This window comes from Mesoplodon bidens (genome assembly GCF_964165515.1).
Source record: "Mesoplodon bidens genome assembly, chromosome: 8".
In the NCBI taxonomy this organism is placed as follows: domain Eukaryota; kingdom Metazoa; phylum Chordata; class Mammalia; order Artiodactyla; family Ziphiidae; genus Mesoplodon; species Mesoplodon bidens.
The window spans coordinates 3,824,866-3,848,715 of record NC_138165.1 but is presented as its reverse complement, the minus strand read 5'-3'; the positions used below and the strand labels follow the sequence as shown (position 1 = coordinate 3,848,715).

Genomic DNA, 23,850 nt, shown 5'->3' with positions numbered 1-23,850 from the left:
AGCAATTACTTTCTTTGGTTATTTTATTGACACTTGTCTATATTGGCACCAACATTTTTGGAGTTTCCAGTTAATTATTTATGTAACATTATTATTTTTACCAATATGAATCATGTTTTATTTTTGCTTTCAAAATCAAAATCCAAAAACCTTCATTCTGATTTTTTTTAATAGACTTTATGGAAAATGTCATTTTGTCTCGATTAAACATTGGAGACATATGGGTTATCAGGGGGCTGGTTTTAGGAAACAGTGTTAAGATGAATCAGAATGTTTGAGCAGAGTTCAATTTTATGCTGCAAGAAACATTTCCATTTTTAGGAATTGGGAAAACACTTTAGAGAGAATTGAGAGCAAACTCTCTCTTCCTCCTCTTTCTAACATATTAAAACTGAAGTACGGACTCTAGGTCCATCCACTTCATTACAAGTAGCTCAATTTCGTTTCTTTTTATGGCTGAGTAATATTCCATTGTATATATGTGCCACATCTTCTTTATCCATTCATCCGATGATGGAAGTAAGTCAGAAAGAGAAAGACAAATACCGTATGCTAACACATATATATGGAATTTAAGAAAAAAATAATGTCATGAAGAACCTAGGGGTAAGACAGGAATAAAGACACAGACCTACTTGAGAATGGACTTGAGGACACAGGGAGGGGGAAGGGTAAGCTGGGACAAAGCGAGAGAGTGGCATGGACATATATACATTACCAAATGTAAAATAGATAGCTAGTGGGAAGCAGCCTCATGGCACAGGGAGATCAGCTCAGTGCTTTGTGACCACCTAGAGGGGTGGGATAGGGAGGGTGGGAGGGAGGGAGATGCAAGAGGGAAGAGATATGGGAACAGATGTATATGTATAACTGATTCACTTTGTTATAAAGCAGAAACTAACACACCATTGTAAAACAACTATACTCCAATAAAGATGTAAAACAAAACAAAACAAAAAAACTGTAGTACAGGGCAATGAAGTTATTTATCCCAAGTCATATACAGAATTAGGGTAGAGAATGTATTAATACTGGGGATCCTGGTTGACAGTTTTTTCTTCTTCTCCTTCTCCTTCCTTCTCCTTCTTCTCATTCTCATGGCCAACAGCCATGATCCTGCTTCTAAGTAGTACTAGTTAGAAATAGTGGTTAGCAGCAGTATATGTGCTCACAATTCTTGTCTAACAGATATGCCTTGGGTCCTTCCTCTACTTCCTAGACCTTGGCTTCCTCATTTGTAAAACTAAGTGGGTGAGGGAGGAAGGAAATCATGTGACTTCTGGGCAAGGTCCTTTTTCAGCTCTGTGCATCTATGAAGCGTGATGACGTTATGTGGGCAAGATTCTCAGAGGACAAAAGCATCTCAAGTCTTCCTATTTCCTCTTTCTCTTTATCTGTAAGCATGTTCAGAATTCAATTCTATGTCCAATTGCCGTAAATGTTTCAGTCTATTATTGCAGAATGTCTGATCATGCCTTGTGACTTTTTTTTTTAACTGATGATTAAACTGAACCCCAGAGGAGTGAAGTGACTTGTCCAAGCTTGTTTTTAGTAGAATAGGTTTCAAGTCAGATCTCTCAGGCTCTAAAACTAAAATTCATCTCCTTTCTTCGCCTTCCATTCTTACCTAGAATAGGTAAAATATGTTCTCCACCCCTGACCCACAGGGCCTCATCTCTGCATGTTGTTTTAATGTAAACCTCTTAAAATATTTTTGGCAAGTAGAAGTAGCTTGGTGAATGAATATTAACGAACTGCAGTTAAGTGCCTTGCATGTTCAGTGTCTATGACACAATCTCATCCTTGTTATGATGTGTATTTCACAGATAGTTTCTGTGTATAGGTCTTATTTTCAACGTGGTACTTATGGCTCTCTGAGACAATGATCTATGCTAGTGTTTCTCTTGTGAGGAAGTGTGTGTGTCAATATCTGGAAGTAGGGGCGTTGGAGTCAGACATCCTGGGTTCCAATTCTTGCTTAGACATTAGCTATGTAATCTTAGGAAAACTGCTTAATTTTCCTTATTCACTTTTCCCTCGGTTTTGATGTGGCAGGATCGACTCCCTTCTGATTTAGACAATGTCAATTTTATTTTATTTATTTTTGTATTTAATATTTTGAACATTTAATTTTTGTTCATTTAATTACCAACATTTTGTGCATTAGACAGCTTGTCAGTGATCTATGTTTTTGTGTGTATGTGATCACCAGCATAATTATCTTCAAGGATATTTAGTTATATTCTACTTCTGGTCACAAAGTATCTAATTTCTCAACTTCTAAGTTCTTCCCCATCCAAATTGTCCTTTCCCACAACAGATGAATTCATTTCCTTTTATTCTTGTTCTACCTGTTGTCTAACTATTTGTGTTTCTTTCTGTTCTTGTTCCATGGCTTTGCATAGATCATGTCCATTTTAAACGAGATAATGGACATTAAATGCTTAGCATAGAGGCTGTGGAGTAAAGGCTTCACAAATTTAGCTCTTAAGATAATTAACCCTCACACTAACTCTAGGTAGAACTCTGGGAGAAACAAAAATTCTCTGGCCAAATTCTTTGCATGAGTAGAGTGCTTGAGTGGCCGTTAGTTGATGCACATCCAGCCACCATCCATCACACTGAAAGCATGATTGTCTTTTTTTTTTTTTTTTCCCAGCTTTTTGGAGGTCTGTAAGCATGATCATCTTTTGACCTTCCTTGGTTGTGTTTTCTGGACAGAGGACAAGATCTGGACATTGGTGCAGCACAACAACACGGAGCTGACCCATGTGCGAGGTGCCAATGCTGAGAAACCCTACTCCATGACCTTGGACTACGGAGGCAGCCTGGAGCAGCTGGAGGCCGTGATTGACGGCTCGGAGCACTGTGAACAGGAGGTAGCCTACCACTGCAAGAGGTCCCGACTGCTCAACACGCCAGGTAAGAGCCACCCCTGCCCAGGCCCCTTTGCAAAGGCCGTGCAGGGCAACTGCAATGTGGCCGTTGAGCCCTGAAACCCTGGAATACGTAGGAGAGGCAGGGGTTGCCAAAAAGGGGGCTGCAGCTACAATGGTTCCCTATGCAATGAGAGAAATGCCACCAGGAGAGACTCCTCATGGACTAGTCCTTGCTCTGATACCCAGGGTGTGACCTCGAGGGCATTCTGTAGCCTCTCAAGATTTTCTCTGTCTTCAAAAAAGGGGCAGTGACAACACCCATCTTGCAATCGTGGTGAGAATGGAAAGTTTCTTGAGTTCAGTGTCACTCGAAGAGAGCATTTGAGTTAAGACGTAGGAAGTGTGAAAGCGGAAATGGTATTTCTGGCAGATGAGAAAGCACCAAAATCTCAGCACTTTCACCAAAGAGCAATGAGTTGTCTGGGGCAAAGGAAACATAACGGAGCTGCATTAGGCAAGGAAGTCAACAGGGAAAGCGGCCACATCCTGTGTGTTTGCAGTACTCACGTTACCTGAAAAGTGCAGGCCTTACAGGAAATGACTCTTCTTTTAAAATAAAGTTTACTTTTAGGAAAAATTACATTAACTGTACTTATATATTTTTTTTGTTCTCTTACGGTTAGTTTTTAGCATGAATGGCTGATAAAGGTTGCAAAAAAACCTTGTAGGATTGCTTACCAAAACCCAAAAGGGTTTGTACAATGTCAGGAGGACTTTGTCAAAGTTGATGCATGCCCTGGGAGTGAGTCATATTTGTGTACATCAGTTCATCATTCATGGCAGAAAAAGGGGGAAAAAATGGCTGAGTACCACAAGGATGTGGAATATCCAAGAAAGGGTGTCAGAATCTTTAGCCTCAGGGGGCTTATGATCCTTGAAAGTGAGGAATTTTGAAAGGATTGAGGAAATTAAACAATGAAAGGTCAAACAAGCAGAAGTGCTCGAAACCTAACTAAATACAACCCACCCACTGCCTCACTGATCTGGAATCTTTAGGGAAGAATTGTCCCACATAAGTGAATTTTCCAGATACCTGTCACTTACCCCTTTAAGCACCCAAAATGTTTTTAAATAATTCTTAACTATTTGAAATGAAAATCTTTCTCAAATGGATCACATGCTTCCTTGCCTTCTTAAACAGAGAATTCTGAACATGAAATGTAACCTTTTCTTGATGACTCAGGATCATCATTGTGAAAATCAATTACTGTACTGTCCTTGGACTCAGCAATGCTCGCAGGGCTGATTCAGAGGCCCTGCTTGGGGTCCCTTTTACCAGTATCCTCAGAGAGTCAGTGTTTGTGTGTGTTCAGACTTCCCTCTCTCCTGGCTGTCAAGCCTGCATGTGTGACTCAGCACTCTTTGCAGAGACTCTATGTCCACAAAACCATCTTAACCTCTTATGATTGCATTGCTTCTAATTTCCTAATGACTGACTTGGTGGAACTTTGGGAAAAATGGGATTATCTTCATTCTGACCATGGGATTTCCTTTAGTATACATATCCTGTGATATCAGTTTGGCTTTACTGTTGCCTTTGTATGATTTTTTTTAAAATCTTTATTGGAGTATAATTACTTTACAGTGTTGTGTTATTTCTGCTGCATAACAAAGTGAATCAGCTATATGTATACATGTAACCCCATGTCCCCTCCCTCTTGTATCTCCCTCCCACCCTCCCTATCCAACCCCAGGTCATCACAAAACACCGAGCTGATCTCCCTGTGCTATGCAGCTGCTCCCCAGTAGCCGTCTATTTTACATTTGGTAGTGTATATGTGTCCATGCCACTCTCTCACTTCGTCCCAGCTTACCCTTCCCCTTACCCATGTCCTCAAGTCCATTCACTACATCTACATCTTTATTCCTGTCCTGCCCCTTGGTTCATTAGAACCTTTTTATTTTTATTTTTTTTTAGATTCCATATATATGTGTTAGCATACGGTATTTCTTTTTCTCTTTCTGACTTACTTCACTCTGTATGACAGACTCTAGGTCCATCTGCCTTACTACAAATAACTCAATTTCATTTCCTTTTATGACTGAGTAATATTCCACTGTATATATGTGCCATATATCTTTATCCATTTATCTTTATCCATATATTCTTTATCCATTCATCATTCGATGGACACTTAAGTTGCTTCCATGTCCTGGCCATTGTAAATAGTGCTGCAATGAACATTGCGGTAGATGATTCTTTTTGAATTATGGTTTTCTCAGGGTATAGGCCCAGTAGTGGGATTGCTGGGTCATATGGTAGCTCTATTTTTAGTTTTTTAAAGGAACCTCCATACTGTTCTCCATAGTGGCTGTATCAATTTACATTCCTACCAACAGTGGAAGAGGGTTCCCTTTTCTCCACACCCTCTTCAGCATTTATCGTTTGTAGATTTTTTGATGATGGTCATTCTGACTGGTGTGAGGTGATACCTCACTGTAGTTTTGATTTGCATTTCTCTAATGATTAGTGATGTTGAGCATCCTTTCATGTGTTTGTTGGCAATATGTATATCTTCTTTGAAGAAACGTCTATTTAGGTCTTCTGCCCATTTTTGGATTGGGTTGTTTGGTTTTTTTTGATATTTAGCTGCATGGGCTGCTTGTATATTTTTGAGATTAATCCGTTGTCAGTTGTTTCATTTACAAATATTTTCTCCCATTCTGAGGGTTGTCTTTTCGCTTTGTTTATGGTTTCCTTTGCTGTGCAAAAGCTTTGAAGTTTTATTAGGTCCCATTTGTTTATTTTTGTTTTTATTTCCATTTCTCTAGGAGGTGGGTCAAAAAAGGATCTTGCTGTGATTTATGTCATAGAGTGTTCTGCCTATGTTTTCCTCTAAGAGTTTTATAGTATTTGGCCTTACATGTAGGTCTTTAATGCATTTTGAGTTTATTTTCATGTATGGTGTTAGGGAGTATTCTAATTTCGTTCTTTTACATGTAGCTGTCCAGTTTTCCCAGCACCACTTATTGAAGAGGCTGTCTTTTCTCCATTGTATATTCTTGCCTCCTTTATAGAAGATAAGGTGACCATATGTGCATGGATTTATCCTTGGGCTTTCTATCCTGTTCCATTGATCTATATTTCTGTTTTTGTGCCAGTACTATACTGTCTGGATTACTATAGCTTTGTAGTATAGCCTGAAGTTAGGGAGCCTGATTCCTCTAGCTCCATTTTTCTTTCTCAAGATTGCTTGGGCTATTTGGGGTCTTTTGTGTTTCCATACAAACTGTGAATTTTTTTGTTCTAGTTCTGTGAAAAATGCCATTGGTAGTTTGATAGGGATTGCACTGAATCTGTAGATTGCTTTGGGTAGCATAGTCATTTTCACAATGTTGATTCTTCCAATCCAAGAACATGGTATATCTCTCCATCTGTTGTGTCATCTTTAATTTCTTTCATCAGTGTCTTATAGTTTTCTGCATACATTTCTTTTGTCTCCTGAGGTAGGTTTATTCCTAGGTATTTTATTATTTTTGTTGCAGTGGTAAATGGGAGTGTTTCCTTAATTTCTCTTTCAGATTTTTCATCATTAGTGTATAGTCATGCAAGAGTTTTCTGTGCATTAATTTTGTATCCTGCTACTTTACCAAATTCATTGATTAGTTCTAGTAGTTTTCTGGTAGCATATTTAGGATTCTCTATGTATAGTATCCTGTCATCTGCAAATGGTGACAGTTTTACTTCTTCTTTCCAATTTGGATTCTTTTTATTTCTTTTTCTTCTCTGATTGCTGTGGCTAAAACTTCCAAAACTATGTTGAATAAACCATTAGCCAAACTCATCAAGAAAAAAAGGGAGAATACTCAAATCAACTGAATTAGAAAAGAAAAAGGAGTAACAACTGACACTGCAGAAATACAAAGGATCATGAGAGATTACTACAAGCAGCTATATGCCAATAAAATGGACAATCTGGGAGAAATGGACAAATTCTTAGCAAAGCACAACCTTCTGAGCCTGAACCAGGAAGAAATAGAAAATACAAGGAGACCAATCACAAGCACTGAAATTGAAACTCTGGTTAAAAATCTTCCAACAAACAAAAGCCCAGGACCAGTTGGCTTCATAGGTGAATTCTATCACACATTTAGGGAAGAGCTAACACCTATCCTTTTCAAACTCTTCCAAAATATAACAGAGGGAGGAACACACGCAAACTCATTCTACAAGGCCACCATCACCCTGGTACCAAACCAGACAGAGATGTCACAAAAAAAGAAAACTACAGGCCAATATCACTGATGAACATAGATGCAACAAAACATAGATGCTCAACAAAATACTAGCAAGCAGAATCCAACAGCACATTAAAAGGATCATACGCCATGGTCAAGTGGGGTTTATTTCAAGAATGGAAGGATTCTTCAATATAGACAAATCATTCAATGTAATACACCATATTAACAAATTGAAGGCTAAAAACCATATGATAATCTCAATAGATGCAGAAAATTCTTTTGACAAAATTCAACACCCATTTATGATAAAAACTCTCCAGAAAGTAGGCATACAGAGAACCTACCTCAACATAATAAAGGCCATATATGACAAACTCATAGCCAACATCATTCTCAGTGGTGAAAAAATGAAACCATTTCCTCTAAGATAAGGAATAGGACAAGATTGCCCACTCTCACCACTATTGTTCTTGTTTTAAAATTGAAATATAGTTGATGTACAATGTTATATTAGTTTCAGGTGTACAGCAAAGTGATTCAGATATACATACATATATATATATATATACACATATATATACATTTATACATATATATATATATATATATATATATATATATATATATTCTTTTTCATATTCTTTTCCCTTATAGGTTATTACAAAATATTGATTATAGTTTCCTATGCTATACTATGTATAGCTATATAGGACCTGTATTTTGAATACTATAGGCCCTTGTTGTTTATCTATTTTATATATAGTAGTGTATATCTGTTAATCCCAAATTCCTAATGTAACCTCTTCTTCCCCTTTGGTAACCATAAGTTTGCTTTCTGTCTGGAAGTCTGTTTCTGTTTTATAAATAAGTTCATTTGTATCATTTTTTTAGATTCCACATATAAGTTATATCATTTGATGTTTGTCTTTCTGTGTCTGACTTACTTCACTTAGTATGATCATCTCTAGGTCCATCCACATTGCTGCAAGTGACATTATTTCATCCTTTTTGATGGCTGAGTAGTATTCCATTGTACATATATACCACATCTTCTTTACCCATTCATCAGTCAATGGACATTTAGGTTGTTTCCATATCTTAGCTATTGTAAATAGTACATGCTGTTTTACTAACTCAGCTGTCATAAATTCCCTGAGCACATTTGGGTGGGAGGGCATGACCTAATCACCTTCCAAAGTCCCCACCTCTTGATACCATCACTCTGGGGGTTAGAATTTCAACATATGAATTTTTGAGGGACAAACATTTTGTCCATAACAGGCACACACTTGCAGGGATGTTTTCCTAATTATTAAGGCAATCCCATCCCCCTGGGGAAGGCCAGAGAGAGAAAAGGAGAGGCTAGAGACCATCTTCTCCTTTCCTGCCTTCCCTCTGAAAGAGTTGGGTAAGGGTCTCCCTTACCTGCTGAAGCCAGGGACCCCTGTGAAACTGCTTTACTAATTGTATTTGTCACACACACAGTATACAAATATCTTTCCACGTCAGTAAATATGACTTTATACCATAATGTTTTTAAGAACAGAGTCTTCCATTATATGGATGTACCAAATGGATACACACAATTAACAAATCTATTTTGGACATTTAGATTTTACCCATTTTCTCACTATTACACATGATGCAAGAACATTTTTGCACATAGATCTTTATGTATAAAGCCGATTATATCCTTAGGATAAATTCCTTGGGGTGCCATTACCAGGGCAAAGTGTATGCATATTTTTAAGACTTTTGCCATATTGACATCTGCAGTGTATGAAGGTTATACCAATTATTACTCTAAACATCACTGTGGGATTTGAGTGCTCATTTCCCAGCAATAGGTATTATCACTTTATTTCAACTTTGACAATCTGATAAATGCAGAGGAGGATCAAAGACAATTCTAAATATTTTTTTATTCATTAAAATATCCCATAGCTTATTGGAAACTACTGGTAGCCAGGATTAGTAGAAGCAATAAAATATTACAAATTGTGGCTACCGTGGACCCAAACCAATAAGAGGAGAATGTGAAGGTTGCCTTCTTGCTATAGGTTTTCCCCCGTACCATACACAATAGATAATAAAGGGAGGAAATAAAAGAAGGCAAAATGAAAGAAATATAAATAACTGTTCAAATGGCCGCCAATGACTAAGTGTTTCTAATGTTTAAGGATGTCTGTGAGGAACTGTATAAGCATGATCTCTAATCCAAACAGCAGTTCTGCATAGTAAGTGTTGTTATCCCATCTGGCATTTCAGGAAACAGAACCTCAGAGAGGGTAAGATGCTTGATCAGTGCCACACGGCTGGGGAGGGGCAGACCCGGTTCTTATACCCAAATCCACCTGAGGTCAAAGCAAGGAGAATAAGGACGTACTGTATAGCACAGGGAACTCTACTCAATACTCTAGCCTCTATGGAGAAAGAATCTAAAAAAGAGGGGATATATGTATATGTATAACTGAGTCATGTTGCTGCATACCTGAAACTAACACAACATTGTAAATCAATTATACTCTAATAAAAATTAGGAAAAAAAAGCAAGGATATGATTTCTGATACATCATGCAAAAGTCAAAACAACAAAAGTTATAAGGAAATGGGGTCATCAGGGAACACATCAGTTTGTATGATTCTCCTTGTTTTGTAAGAAAATGCAGATGGAGAGAGAGGCAAGTCACCAGAGCCACCTCTGCTAAGCTGTGTGATTGTCAGGGTGGCTTGAAGGGGACAATTCCTCAGCAGCCTCACAGGTTGGCAGTGTCCTCGCTCACACGCTGCAGCTTCCGTGGCCCACGTGGCCCTGTGGATTCCAAACAGCATCACCAAAGTCTCCTTCTGCCTCCTTCAGTCTGTTCTTGCCTCTGGCTCTGGTTCCATCCTTCTAGCGGCAACGGAAGCAGAAAGAGAGGGAAGACGGGCAGGATTAGGTCAGGCCTGGTTCACCACTGTGTCTTTTTCATTTAGTTAGTGACTGAACCATGACACTGTCATTTTCTGACAATTTCCTCAAATATTCTTCCCCAGAGCTGCTGATAAGTGGCCAGCCAATGAAATGTGTCATCTGTCTCTTTAACTGAAGGTTTATACTAGAAACTCTAGCAAAGGACCAAAATTCCAAGCCCCTGGGGTCCAGGGGAAAGTGTCTTCATTATTCCCATAAATCTTTGTAGTTGTATTTGCTTGCTGCTTCTTACCCTGAGCTTGATGCAGGACTGAGACCCTGTGCTAAAGAGCAGCTTCCGAGGGCTTCCCTGGTGGCGCAGTGGTTGAGGGTCCGCCTGCCGATGCAGGGGACATGGGTTCGTGCCCCGGTCCAGGAAGATCCCACATGCCACAGAGCGGGTGGGCCCGTGAGCCATGGCCGCTGAGCCTGCGCGTCCGGAGCCTGTGCTCCACAACGGGAGAGGCCACAACAGTGAGAGGCCCGCGTACCGCAAAAAAAAAAAAAAAAAAAAAAAAAGAGCAGCTTCCGAGACAGGATTACTCAGCCTGCCAGTGCTCAGCAGCATCCTGTCACAGGGCGAGGAGGTGGCCACTTGTTCCCAGGAACAAAGGCTGTCCCGGTTATTCCCAAGACTTTTCTCCTGGTCAGCACCTCCATAGGAATTTTGCCTGAGGCCAGACCCAGAAGATATCATGTGATAAGCGTATAAAATGAAATAGATTTTTTTGATGATAGCCATTCTGGCTGGTGTGAGGTGATATCTCAATGTAGTTTTGATTTGCATTTCTCTAATAATTAGTGATGTTGAGCATCTTTTCATGTGCCTCTTGGTCCTCTGTATGTCTTCTCTGGAGGGATATCTATTTAGGTCTTCTGCCCATGTTTTGACTGGGTTGTTTGTGTTGATGATATTAAGTTTCATGAACTGTTTGTAAATTTTGGAGTCTAATCCCTTGTCAGTCACATCAAAGGGGCCCTACTGTGTGGCCCAGGGAGCTCTGTTCAATGTAGTGTAACAGCCTAAATGGGAGAGGAGTTTGAAAGGGAATAGATATATACATATGTATAACTGAATCACTTTGCTGCACACCTGAAACTAACAAACATTGCTAATCAACTATCCTCCAATATAAAATAAAAAGTTAAAAAAAATGAAATAGAATCCAGTTCCAGAAACAGAGGACAGAAAAAAAAAATCTTGAGGCCAGGGTCTGGAAGATGCTTTAATCACACGGCCAATTTGCTCTGTAACCCCCAACTCCCCCTGGAAGGAGGAAAATATTGAGAGGGGCAAAGGAAGGAGACCACCTGGGGAAGCGGAGTGCCCAGGTCCCTGGGGACAATGGAGATTGAGAGCCCTACCTTCCACCACCTTCTCTTCTAATCATCTCCATGATTAGAATCCCTAGAATCCCTCACTGGATTTGCTCGTTGGGGGTGTAAGTATCTGGTGTATGTATCTTTTCACAGTTACCACTCTGTGTAGTGAAGGTGTACTTGGGAATGCCCGTCCCAATAAATCTGTGAGCTCACTAAGGCAGAGGTAAGAAGTCAGTCTTGATACACATGAAATCACTGGAAGTTCAGACCCCATTACTTTGAAATCTAATAGCAGTGGACAGGCTGAGCTCAAATTTACTTTGGTTCTGAACAGGAAGCATTTGCCAAGTAAATCAATCGTGCAAACAAGTTGTCCTGAGGATTGTTTAAGTTCCTCAGCAGAACCAATGATGGAGTCCCCACTTCCCTGCCAGGAATGGGCTCCTAGGCATTTATTCATGCAAACATGTGAGTGGTTTCCACCTGGAATCAATTTCTATACCTAGTTATGTTCCAAGGATTTTGAATGTAATAAAGTCCTACTTGTCTTAAAGTATTCTAAAATTCTCAAATTTCCTTTTTTCCTTTAATTAATGATATTTTACTGAGCATACAGCTAACTGGCCACATATATAATATGTGATATATAGTTTAGACCATATATATATATATATATATACACACACACACACACACTATAGTATGTATGAAAAATATATATGCATTATTTATACACTAGTGTGTGCTATATGACATATATTATGTAATGATATATATAGTCATTATATAATCTTTGTATGTCCAAATAGATCTGTAAATGCACTTGGGTGTATAAACCCTCATGTCCATCTGTAGTATTCAACTTCCAATGTGTACAAACCTAACACTTAGGTTTAGAAATCGAAATAAGGAATTGTGATGCAGAAAAGGCAAATTACTGAGAGAAAAGAAATAGCACTTCAAGGCGCTCTGGAGTTTACTAAACGTAAAATTCTTTGTCCTCAATATTTGCACCAAACTAGATCATTTAAGAGTTGATTAAATTTTCTTTCTTTCAAGAAATATTTATTGATTATCCATTATGTGCCACATGCTTTTCTGGCCAGTGGGAATTAAACAGTGAAAAAACCGGTGTTTCTGCCCATGTGACTGTAATAGGGATGACAGAAGCAAACCAAACACACATGTGTGCACGTGCATGCACAACATGCATGCATATGTGCACAAAATATGGGGGTGGAACTGATCCGAAAGTCCACGGTCTTTTCACTGCACCAGGTTGTCACAGGAGCAATAGCATCAAAACCACAAAACTCTGCTGTGACAACTGGAAGACAAAATACCAGGGCAGTATTTGAAATCTCCTTAATAAAAAGCTATTTCTACTTTATGTTCAGCAGGAATCTATAGAGAAACTCGATGTTCCTATAATGCATACTCTTGGTATCACTACTCCTCCAGTGATATTGGCTCTTGGTTACTGAGCTCCTTCTGTGTGTCAGGCATTTCGAACATTACTTCACTTAATCCTCTCAAAGTTCTTATGAAGTTTGTATTATTTTCATTTTTAACGATAGAAGGGGAAGCTCTAAGAAGTTAGGTGGTTCATGCAAGGTCCTGTGGCTACTAAGTGCTAGAGACCAGTTTCAAATACATGTCTCTCTAGCTTTCACTTCTGTCTGCATTATGAAAAAAAAAAAGCCTCACAGAAAACATAGATAGGTCTCAAAGAGGAAAGGAAAATAATAATAATTTAAAAAAAGGATTCAGGTATCCAAAGAAAAGGTTCATCTTCTGTTCTGGTAATCAACAGTTATGTAACAAGCCACCATAAAACTTCGTGGCTTAAAACAGTAGTAATTTTTTAAAAATTGTACAGCAAAGTGATTCAGTTATGTATATACATGTATCTATTATTCTTTCCCATATAGGTTATTACAGAGTATTGAGTATAGTTCTCTGTGCCATACACTAGGTCCTTGTTGGTTATCTAGTTCATATATAGTTATGTGTATATGTTAATCCAGAACTTCTAATTTATCCCTTTCCCCCTTCTCCTTTTGTAACCATAGGTTTGTGTTCTATGTCTGTGGGTCTATATCTGTTTTGTAAGTTCATTTGTGTCTTTTTTTTTTGAGATTCCACATATAAGCAATATCATATGATATTTGTCTTTGTCTGGCTTACTTCACTTAGTATGGTAATCTCTACGTCCATCCACGTTGCTGCAAATGGCAATATTTCATTCTTTTTTATGGCTGAGTAGTATTCCATTGTATATATGTACCACATCTTCTTTATCCCTTCCTCTGTCGATGGACATTTAGGTTGCTTCCATGTCTAGGCTATTGTAAATAGTGCTGCCATGAACATTGGGGTGCATGTATCTTTTTGAATTATAGTTTACTCTGGATAGATGCACAGGAGTGGGATTGCTGGATCATATAGTAACTCTATTTTTAGTTTTTTAAGGAACCTCCATACTGTTTTCGACAGTGGCTGCACCAATTTACATTTCCACCAACAGTGCAAGAGGGTTCCCTTCTCTCCACACCCTCTCCAGCATTTATTATTTGTACACTTTTTGATGATGGCCATTCTGACTGATTTGAGATGATAGCTCACTGTAGTTCTGATTTGCATTTTTTCTAATCATTAGTGATACCGAGCGTTTTTTCATGTGCATGTTGGCCATCTGTATGTCTTCTTTGGAGAAATGTCTATTTAGATTCTCTGCTTATTTTTTTGATTGTGTTGTTTCTTTTTTTGATATTGAGTTCTCTGAGCTGTTTGTATATTTTGGAAATTAATTTCTTGTTGGTCCCATTTTTGCAAATATTTTCTCCCATTCCTTTTGCCCATAAATCTGCAGCTGGGGCAGGGTCCAGCAGGATGTGAGCTTCTCTGCTCTGCTCCACATCGCCTGGGCCTGGGGCTCAGTCAGTGCTGACTGTGGGCTGGGATCTCAGTTGGACATGTGATCTTTCCATGTGGTGGCGTGACTTTCTCCTAATATGGTGGGTAGGTTTCAGGGACCAACATCCCAAGAAACAGAATAAGCCAGGCAAAAGCTATATTGCATTTTATTCCCTGGCATTGGAAGTCAAGAAGTATTACTTTGGCCGCTTTCTAAATATTAGAAGGCAGTCACTCAGGCTAGTCCTCATTCAAAGGGAGGTAAATTTGATTCCCTCTTTTAAGGGGGTAAGTGTACAGATGTGTCTAAAATTACTATATCTTCTTTAGATTTTTGGATGAATAGTCAACTAGCTTAAGGGAACACAGCAAATGCATGGCAGAATCAGAAGTCAAACCCAAGTCTTTCCAACCTAGTGTAGGTTCTTTCACTCTGATGTCCTGCCAGCCACTGAATAGTCAATTCTAGTTCAGCCTGGAAATGTGTGTGACTCTCCACTTTTCCCTCTTTGGAACTTTTGTCTCCCCTAAAGTCATACAGCTAAAATGGGTTTATAAGAGCTTGCCACCGGTCTTAAAAAATATAAAAAGACCATCACATGAATCAAGTCAGTGCATTTTACTGTGCTTGAAAGCTACCTTTCCTAATGTTCTAATAACTCACTCTTGGTATTTCACTGGGGACATAAAGTCAAAATTAGAAATGAGTGGATTTTACAAAGAAGGCATACACCTTAATGGAACTAGAGATGTGGATGTATCTAAGGAAAATAAAAACTATCCCACATAAATTCAAGACATGATCTGTGCCTGGCTGCAAATGAATTTCTGTTCAGACCATTAATTACTTAAATAATCTATGTGGATGACCCAAGCATCAACATTCAGACTCGGTAAAAGGTAAAGTTTTTATTTTTCTCACCACTTTCTGAAAGACCACATTCACTTATTTTACCTTAAATGTGCTTACAGGAGGAAGGATCCTATTTTCTAATCTGAAGATGTAGTTCAGTGGCAGCAACTCAAAAAGAGCATACATTTTGGAATCATAAAGCCTGATCTTCAATTTCACTGTTTCTACTTATTAGCTGGGAGACCTTGAACACTTTACATGGGTTTCCTTATCCATAAATTGTAATGTGTAGATGCTGGAACTCGCATAGATATTCAGGATACTGCTCTTGTGTTAGCAAGTATTTTATCCCATTTTCCAAAGAGCAAGGGGAATATAGCTCCCCTGGCTACCAGGAAAGGGTCTCAGAATCCCACGGTGTGTCTGGTGAAAGAGTTCAGTTGGGGGATTTGCCTCTTGTTGGCTTGTGGGCATCCTTATTTTCTAAGCTACATTTCACTTATAATGCATGTGGTATTTACCTACCCAAAGCACTGCTGAGAGTGTTAAAGTTACATATTTGTACCCTCCTCTGCCAACCACTCAAATCCACTCATAGGTCTATCTTTTTCAATTTAATAAATGATACCACCATGTATCTAGTTTCTTAAGGTCACAACGTAGGACTCATCCCTTCTCACCATCTCCATTCCCCCTTTGGTACCCCAGCAAATACTCAATTGTCCATTACAGCTGACGTCCCTCCAACCTCTGCTCTCTGATTCCACTGCTACCCCCTGAATTTAAAACTTCATCGTCTCCAGAGTGAACAAGTGCATCCAATTCCTGCCTCCTCTCCTACCCCATCCTGTACCCCACCTCCCTACAGTTTAGATCGCATGCAACAAGCAAAAGGATACTCTTTCCAAAGCGAGATTGTGTGACCTGGTTTCAAGCCCTTCCCAGTGCCCTTGAGCTAGACCCCAGACTTCTCACTGTGGCTTACAGAGCTCTGCCCGCTGAGACCCCTCCCCAGCTCCTGTTCGCCCACCTGCCCTTTAAACTTCACCCTATTTCCCCTTATTCTGTTTCTTGCCATGTTTGCCCCTACCACCTCTTCATAAGGAGGGTACTAGCTGTTTTCAATATTCAGAAGCTTCATTCCCTTCCCTCTCAACTTAAATTTGACATACACCAAAGTATTCACCCCATCATGTTTTTCATCATCTTATTTTCAAATTCTACATAGAGATTATTACTCCCAGATATTTTCTTCCTCTTTGTTTGTTTACTGTCTACCTCTGTTAATAGAATGGGAGTTTCATGAAAAAAGGAACTTCTTTGTCTCATTTATCTCTTTATCCCCAGAATGCCAAGAACAGGTACCCAGAAAACTTTTAGTATGTAGTAGTTAAAAGAATAGAAAGTTCTTCCTCAATTAATAATAAGTATTGCTAGTGTCCGTATTATGTCAGGGGACCCTCTGTAAAACAAGTGCATTTGACTAAGACTGTTGTAGATATTCTTATGGGTGGGAAGCAACTTCGTAAAGTGGAAAGGGCTGAACTGTGTGGAAGGAGCTGCTCTCCTGCCCCAGGCTCCACCATGGACTCTCTGTGACCTTCAGCAAGTTACTTATGTTTTACTGGCTGCAAGTCTCACATTTTTAGTCCTCCCAGGTGGGTGATATGTGATGCTCTCCCAGTGTCCTTTTTGCCCTGACACTTCATGATTCTATACTAACCAACATAAAGTGAGTTAAAATGCATGTCCCAGTTTATAACATTCTTATCACAGTGAGAAAGAAGAGGGGTTGATAAAACAATGCAAAAGAGAGAGAAGGAGAGAGGGAGAGAAGAGAGAGAGAGAGGGATAAGAGGACTTTTCTGAGGCTCTTAAGGACATTATATATGATAATTTTTTATATAGTAGGTGATATTTTTTTGGCATCTTCATACACCTGATCACTCAGAACATACTTTCCATACGGTAATACTGAGTGTGCAGAGAAAGTAGGAGACTTCCCCAAGGTCATAACAAGTCAAGAATAGCAAAAATGCTAACTTCTGTGTCTTTAAATTTTTTTTGAAGTATAGTTGATTTATAATATAGTGTTAGTTTCTGCTGTGCAGCAAAGTGATTCAGTTATATATATACTTTTTCATATTGTCTTCCATCATAGTTTATCACAGGATATTGAATATAGTCCCCTGTGCTATACAGTAGGACCTTGTTGTTTATCCATTCTCTATATACTAGTTTGCATCTGCTAACTCCAAACTCCCAATCCATGCCTTTCCCTCCCCACCCGTTGGCAACCACAAATCTCTTCTCTATGTCTGTAAGTTTGTTTCTGTTTTGTAGATATGTTCATTTGTGTCATATTTTAGATTTCACATACAAGTGATATCATATGGTATTTGTCTTTGTCTGGCTTGCTTCACTTACTATGATCATCTCTAGGTCCATCCATGTTGCTGCAAATGGCATCATTTCAAGTACACTAGCTTGTTACAGTATTAACGTTAAGTATTAAGACTAGCTTCTTACAGTATTTATGAATCAATTACATTTGTTAGTTTATAACATATTCGTTGGGCTTCGAGGTAGACATGGAAATAAAATTATACCAGCTGCGCAGATGAAGCCCATTAGTCTACACAGAGTCTGTGTTCTGATGGCATCTCATAGCTTGTTACCAGGGAGTCAAAGCTGAGCATGAATTTCCTTCCTGCCTGAGTCCTCACAATAACTGTGCCAGAGAAAAGCAGCTGAGTCCAGTGAGGAGCTGAGGGTATGGCATCACTTGCCTGGGTCCACTACAAATCAGCCACGGGACCTTAGGTAAGGTCCTCAACATCTCTAAGCCTCAGCTTCCTCATCTTGAAAAATGAGGTTGACAGAAATAACATTAATTGTGCCCACATAATTGGAAAGATAAAAATGGTTGGAAACCTATACCCTTCATAATTTAAGTTCTCAATTTACCTAAGTCCTTTGAAATGACAGAGGTCCCTTTATATACATAATTTTCACTATCCTGTCATTTTGCTGAGAGGCAAGTGTGAGTGCATTATGGTGTTTTTACTCCTCCACACTTTCCTTCATGAGTGTGTGTGTGTGTGTGTGTGTGTGTGTGTGTGTGTAGGGTCTGGTGAGAAATGTCAAGCTGTGTGCTAGGTGTCATAGAGATTGTTAAGCTACAATCTCAGTAGGGCACTGTAGAGACATTTTTAGACTCTCATGAAAAAACAAAAATATATAACTGAATTCCCCTGCTCTTCCACTTCTTTGCTGAGTGGTGCTGGTCGGGTCATGTAACCTGAGTCACTGAGCTACATTTTTCTCACCTGCAAAATGAGTGACATGTTAACCTAACTTGTAGACTTTTGGGGGGATTATAATTGCATATGTAAAGGAGCTGGTCATAGGAGCTACTATAATTTTAGGAGGCTATGCTCTTGTAGGCAGAATTAGAGACAAGATGTATGTAAATGTTAGCAAGGGATAAAGTGTTCTGCAAAGGAGAAATGACTTGTCCTTAAGTAAATCCCAGAGATCTTCTATGGAAAGGCAGCATCTCTTTTTAGACAGAGCATGGATAGGAGTCATTGTGATGGGAAAACGCATGGAGGGAGGATGGTGTGATTCAGCCTCAGCGAATGGAGGAGAAACTGTATTTAGGAAGGAAGAAGTTGAGGAGTTAGAATGGATGGGAAGAAAGAAAGGTAGGAAGGAGGGAGGGCCTTCTATGTTTCAGATACTTCGCAGTAGTATGGATGCCTCTGTAGATGGATTCATCTATTTTCACTGAATGAAGAAGACAGCTTGAGCTAGAGAATATGACAGGAAGGTTTTAGAGAAAACCGATTGGGTCCAGAGGAGACTACAAGAAAGGAGATCAGTCAGGTATCTATCTCAGTAGTCAAGGAAAGAGGTAAGAAGCATTGGGTTGTAGAAATAGAAAGGAAAATAAAAGAGTGGTTTTAATGAACAAAGTAGAGTGTAAAACAATGTTGTCCAATGGAAATACAGTGTGAGCTACATGGGCCATTAAAAAATGTCCAATAGATACATTATAAACATAAAAAGAAACATATTACACACAATTTTATATTCTTACATCAACCACTGAATAAGATGTTATTATTCTAGTCCTATAAATGAAGAAATGGAGACCTAGAGGTAAAGTAACATACCCTAGATCGTATTGGAAGGGTCTGAATCCAAGTAGATGTAACTTCAAAGCCCATGACTCATAAAAGTCAGACCCAGATGTCATGAAAGGAGGAAGGAAAAGCACGATTGAGATCCTGAGTCCAGATACCTTGTTAGGTGTGACGGTTCTACCAAATGGGGAGAGATGTGATTACTGAAGAAAGTATATACATATATGATATATGTAGCTGGTCACAAAATGTCATATGCATATACATATGTAAAACAAACCCTTTCCTATGTATACCTGCTTACAATGTGTGTGTATGTAAATACACACATATACATTATATAATATATATACATATATATTATGTGTATGTGCATTTTCTGTATATATATATATTTTTTTTTCTTGTCAGATTCCTATAATCCCTATGTAGGAAGCATTTAAAGTAGAGGAAAAGGAAAAGAAAAGAGAATATTAAGCAGAGACTTTGAATCTCATACTTGCTATGTACCAGACTTTTTCATAAATATTTTCTGTACCTAGTACAGACAGATTGTAAAACCATCTCATTTCATCCTTACAATGTCTTGAGGTGTAAGTTATTAACAACGAACAAACTGAGGTCCAAAGAGATTAAGTAAAGTAAGAACCACCTGACCCTATCCACATCTGTAGAAATGCACGTGAATCTTAAAACCTGTTTAAATTCAGTTTTATGAACAAGCAAAAACAATCTTTGCTTGAGTCTGCCAGGTCAGCTACCCAGATGCCAGTTATACAACATTCCCTTTAACTGAATCAGGCCAAGACTGGATTTTTCCTAGTAAATGGTATTATATAGATACAGTCAGAAGTCACTCCAAAATCTATCTGAGTAATCATTTCATAAGATACCCCCAAGAATAGAAAACTAATTCTCTCTGTGAACACATCACTGACAGGGAAAATAAGTCAGATAAGGAGAAAATCAGAAATGAAGTTGCTGACACTCTAAGAATCCATCTGTATATTCAGCAGAATTTTTGAACTGCGTTTAGAAAAGATAAGATGTCACAATATTGGAGTAGTTGCAGAAACCACCTTGGGAGGATTAAGAAAAAGAGAGTGAGAGAGGGGAAGGAAGGGGGGAAGGAAGGGAGGCAGGAAGTGAGGGAGGAAAGAAGAGAAAGAAAACCTTTTGGATAATTGTCTATGAATTAAGATCCTGTATTTTGTCTCATTTTGTATCTTGATTAAGTTGAACACATTCTCAACATGGAGAAATGATTTTAGGCAACTAACCCTGGGTGATCGTCCCAAGACCCTCAAGTTATGATGTTGAAAAACAAGACTCCAGTTATAAAATGGATGCAACTATTCAAGACAGTGCCATTCATCAGTGAGTCTCCTAGAAGTGGTGGGTGGGGATATTTGGCAGTTGGATCCCTGGGTTGGTTATTTGTTGGCAGCTAAGAGTCACAGAGTACATAGATTTCCTGAATGGTAAAATTGAAATAAAAATTTCTTCTCCAAGTGAGACTTTTCCAACTGTGAATTCTTCAAGGATAACCACTGAGTCTTATTCATTTCTGTATCCTTCTAGAACCTTACTTGACACCTGGTACAAAGTAGGTGATCAAAAAATCCTTCTTATACGTAAAAGTCACGTGAGAGTATGGTCAAAAAAGGACTTTGAAAAGCAATAACTTGTATTCCTATATCAGACAGGATAGACTAAATTATGCTGCCATAACAAGAAGGAAGGAAGGAAGGAAGGGAAATCCAGGACATCTCAAAGTCTTAAAGCAATGATGTTTCATTTTTCAATTAGGCCAGATATTCATCATGGATTGGCTGGGGGCTCTGCTCTACGTTTTCTCCCTCTAGGACCCCAAATGATGGAGTAGCTCATCTTTCAAGTGTCATCTTAAATGAGGAAAAGAGAGCTCTGGTGTCCCTCAAACCTGCTGCAGCCTAGGAATGATATATGCTACTTCGGCCTACAACTCATTGCCCAGGATGAAATATGAAGGGGAGGAAAAAGAAGTTTTCCTCTAAACTTCTGGGTTCTTGACAGAGACCCCTGTAATAAAGACAGATTAACAAGAGAAAAACAAACAGAAGTTTACTAACATATATACCTCATGGGTGAATGGGAGATACACAGGGAAAAATGAGTAACTCAAAAAGGTGGCTTAGAACTCCAGCTCATAAAGCATCTTCAACAAAGAACAATAAATTTGTGGAGAAAGAACGGGCGTGTTAGGCTTCCAGTGGTAAAGATAAAGGCTAGTTATTAACACTTGTTATGTAGAGTCCTCTGGTGCCATCTGCGGGCTGACAGGGTCTAAAGTTGTCTACAGGTGATTAACTTTTGTCCTTCTTGCTAGGGAATGGAGATGGACACCTTGGAAAATGTATGCCCTGCTTTTAGGCAAATAGAGGAGGAAAAAGAACCTGTCTTGTTTCTGCTTCTTCTCAATTGTCTTCAGCTCAAATTGACCTGTAGGCCAAATGCCATATTTTGAGGCAACACATTCTCCTACCCTTCAAATACCTACAACCCCAAGGGACCAGGAAGTATAATCCTACCATATGCCTGGAAAGTGAAGAAACAATAATAATTGATGTATAGCCTCAATGTTCATAACACAGTGGAAAAAAATAAGGTTAAAAAAACAGAAAAAAGTCATACCCAAATAAGTATTGGAATAAAAGGGTATTTGCAATATTTCTTTTTCCTTCTCATCTACTATAAGTTATATCATTTTCTTTCTTTTTTTTATTGTGAGCCCACCAAAGAAAAATGTATCAGGCCTGTCAACTAATATAAGCTATTTTTAAACCTATAAGTCTAAATTTATATTTTCATGTATGTATGAATACATGTAGCCTGAATTTTAGTTTTAGCTAAAATCAAATACTTGATTAATATCAAAATTAGCTTTCGTATTTAGTTACTATAACAGTTTTAGTGTTAGTTTATGCTAATGTCAACCTTAATTGGAAAAACAGTATCCAGAAAGTATTATTCGATTCCTTCTTTTTTTTGAAAATCAAAGCAAATTTTCCAAATTAATTTTGTAATTAGTCACAAAGCCTGAACATGCATGGGGACAAAACCGTTTCTATATGCACATGTCGGTGTGTAGCTGAAAAGCATGATGCATTTTTTCCATTCACACAAATGTCCCATTTAATGCTGCTTTTATGAATCTGTTGCCTCTGAAAGATTGTCCATATGTGTGTGTTTGGGTATACGTATAAAACGGCACACCACAGTGCACTGCTGACATATTTTCCCTCATGCTCTGAATACTGGCCTACTCACTCTGGCAGCTGGAGAGCTGGCAAAGCAGATGGTGCTGCTTTTGGCCAATGAGGACTGGTACACCCTACTGTAAGTGCTCAAGGAAGTGAGCACCCCACTGGGCCATCTTGCACTGAGTACATCCCAGTGGCTTGAGTTACTTGGCTGCTGTGGCTTCTTCTGTGGCTCCATATTTTATGTCTGGAAAAGTTGTTTTGATCCTTCAAGACTTTCAGAGGTGTTCAGGTGATGGCACATGAACTAAAGCATAGAACCAAAGGGAGATCCTTACTCTGGATTATAAAATATACATTTTACGGTAGCTAGACGTGCTGTCTGAAAAAAAGGTGTGGGGAATGCGAAAATGACTAGGCAGTTAGAGGTTGGTAGAAATCCTTTGATATTGTGAGGGGCTTTAAGCATCTGGCAGCTGGAGACATTTTAACCAATAAATGAATGAAGAAAGCTAAAAGAAAATATGGCCTGGGGTGGTTTATGCTGCAGGCAATTTGAATGCATCTCTATAGGGTCTGCTAAGAGCACTATAGTTCTAACTGATTGACACCTGAAAAGCATTACTCTCTTCTGCTAAATGAAGGAGTGAAGGACACAGCCTCTGTTCTCTCAGAGGATTCTTTACACACATGTGTTCTGGGTGCCACGGAATTCTATGACCTTGATTTGGTAACTCAGGTCTCTGGTGTCTTAGCAATGGCATGCCTTTCCCAGTTTAAATATGAAGGCATCTTCATCACTGAGTAGCCAGGCATTCACGTACTTAAGCCTGTTCCATCACACCTGCTCTGTGGTGCTCTTTTGATCAAGGTAAGTATGATACCTCCCCCAGTGATTCATCAGTGCCCTTGGGTCTTTGGTGGATGTGTGCTTTCCTGCCTCAGGGCAACACTAATTTTATTTCTCATCCTCCACCAGGCCTGAATACACAGTTTACCTAAAGGTTAAGAATTATGAGTCTAATCAAGACGATGGAGCAGTTCCACTCCGTTAATGTTAATAGTGCATGGAAAGCACTCCCCATGGCTTCATGTTTTAAGCACCAGCCATTTCCATGTCTATTTTCTCTTTCCGATTTTTTTCTTCCTGCACCACTTAGTGAAAATCTAACTGTAGCAATGGCACCTACGTGGATGAAAGAGAAAAGCTGATAACCGTTCCTGCTCTTCTCTTTCTTATTCCTCCACTGGGCAACATCCTTGAGACAGGTTAGTTTATTGATCAAGAACAGTC

At 38.9% G+C, this 23,850-nt stretch overlaps 1 protein-coding gene across 2 annotated transcripts in view; it reads left to right on the top strand.

The window, feature by feature from the left end:
• CNTNAP5 (contactin associated protein family member 5) overlaps nt 1-23,850 on the top strand; it is a gene marked incomplete at its 5' end in the record, with an annotated part of 887,048 nt that overhangs the window by 635,374 nt on the left and 227,824 nt on the right. For both annotated transcript variants that reach the window (XM_081242026.1, XM_081242025.1), the window contains one exon: nt 2,722-2,922. In XM_081242026.1, the coding sequence (XP_081098152.1) occupies nt 2,722-2,922 (201 nt within the window). The remainder of the gene's footprint in view (nt 1-2,721; nt 2,923-23,850) is intronic.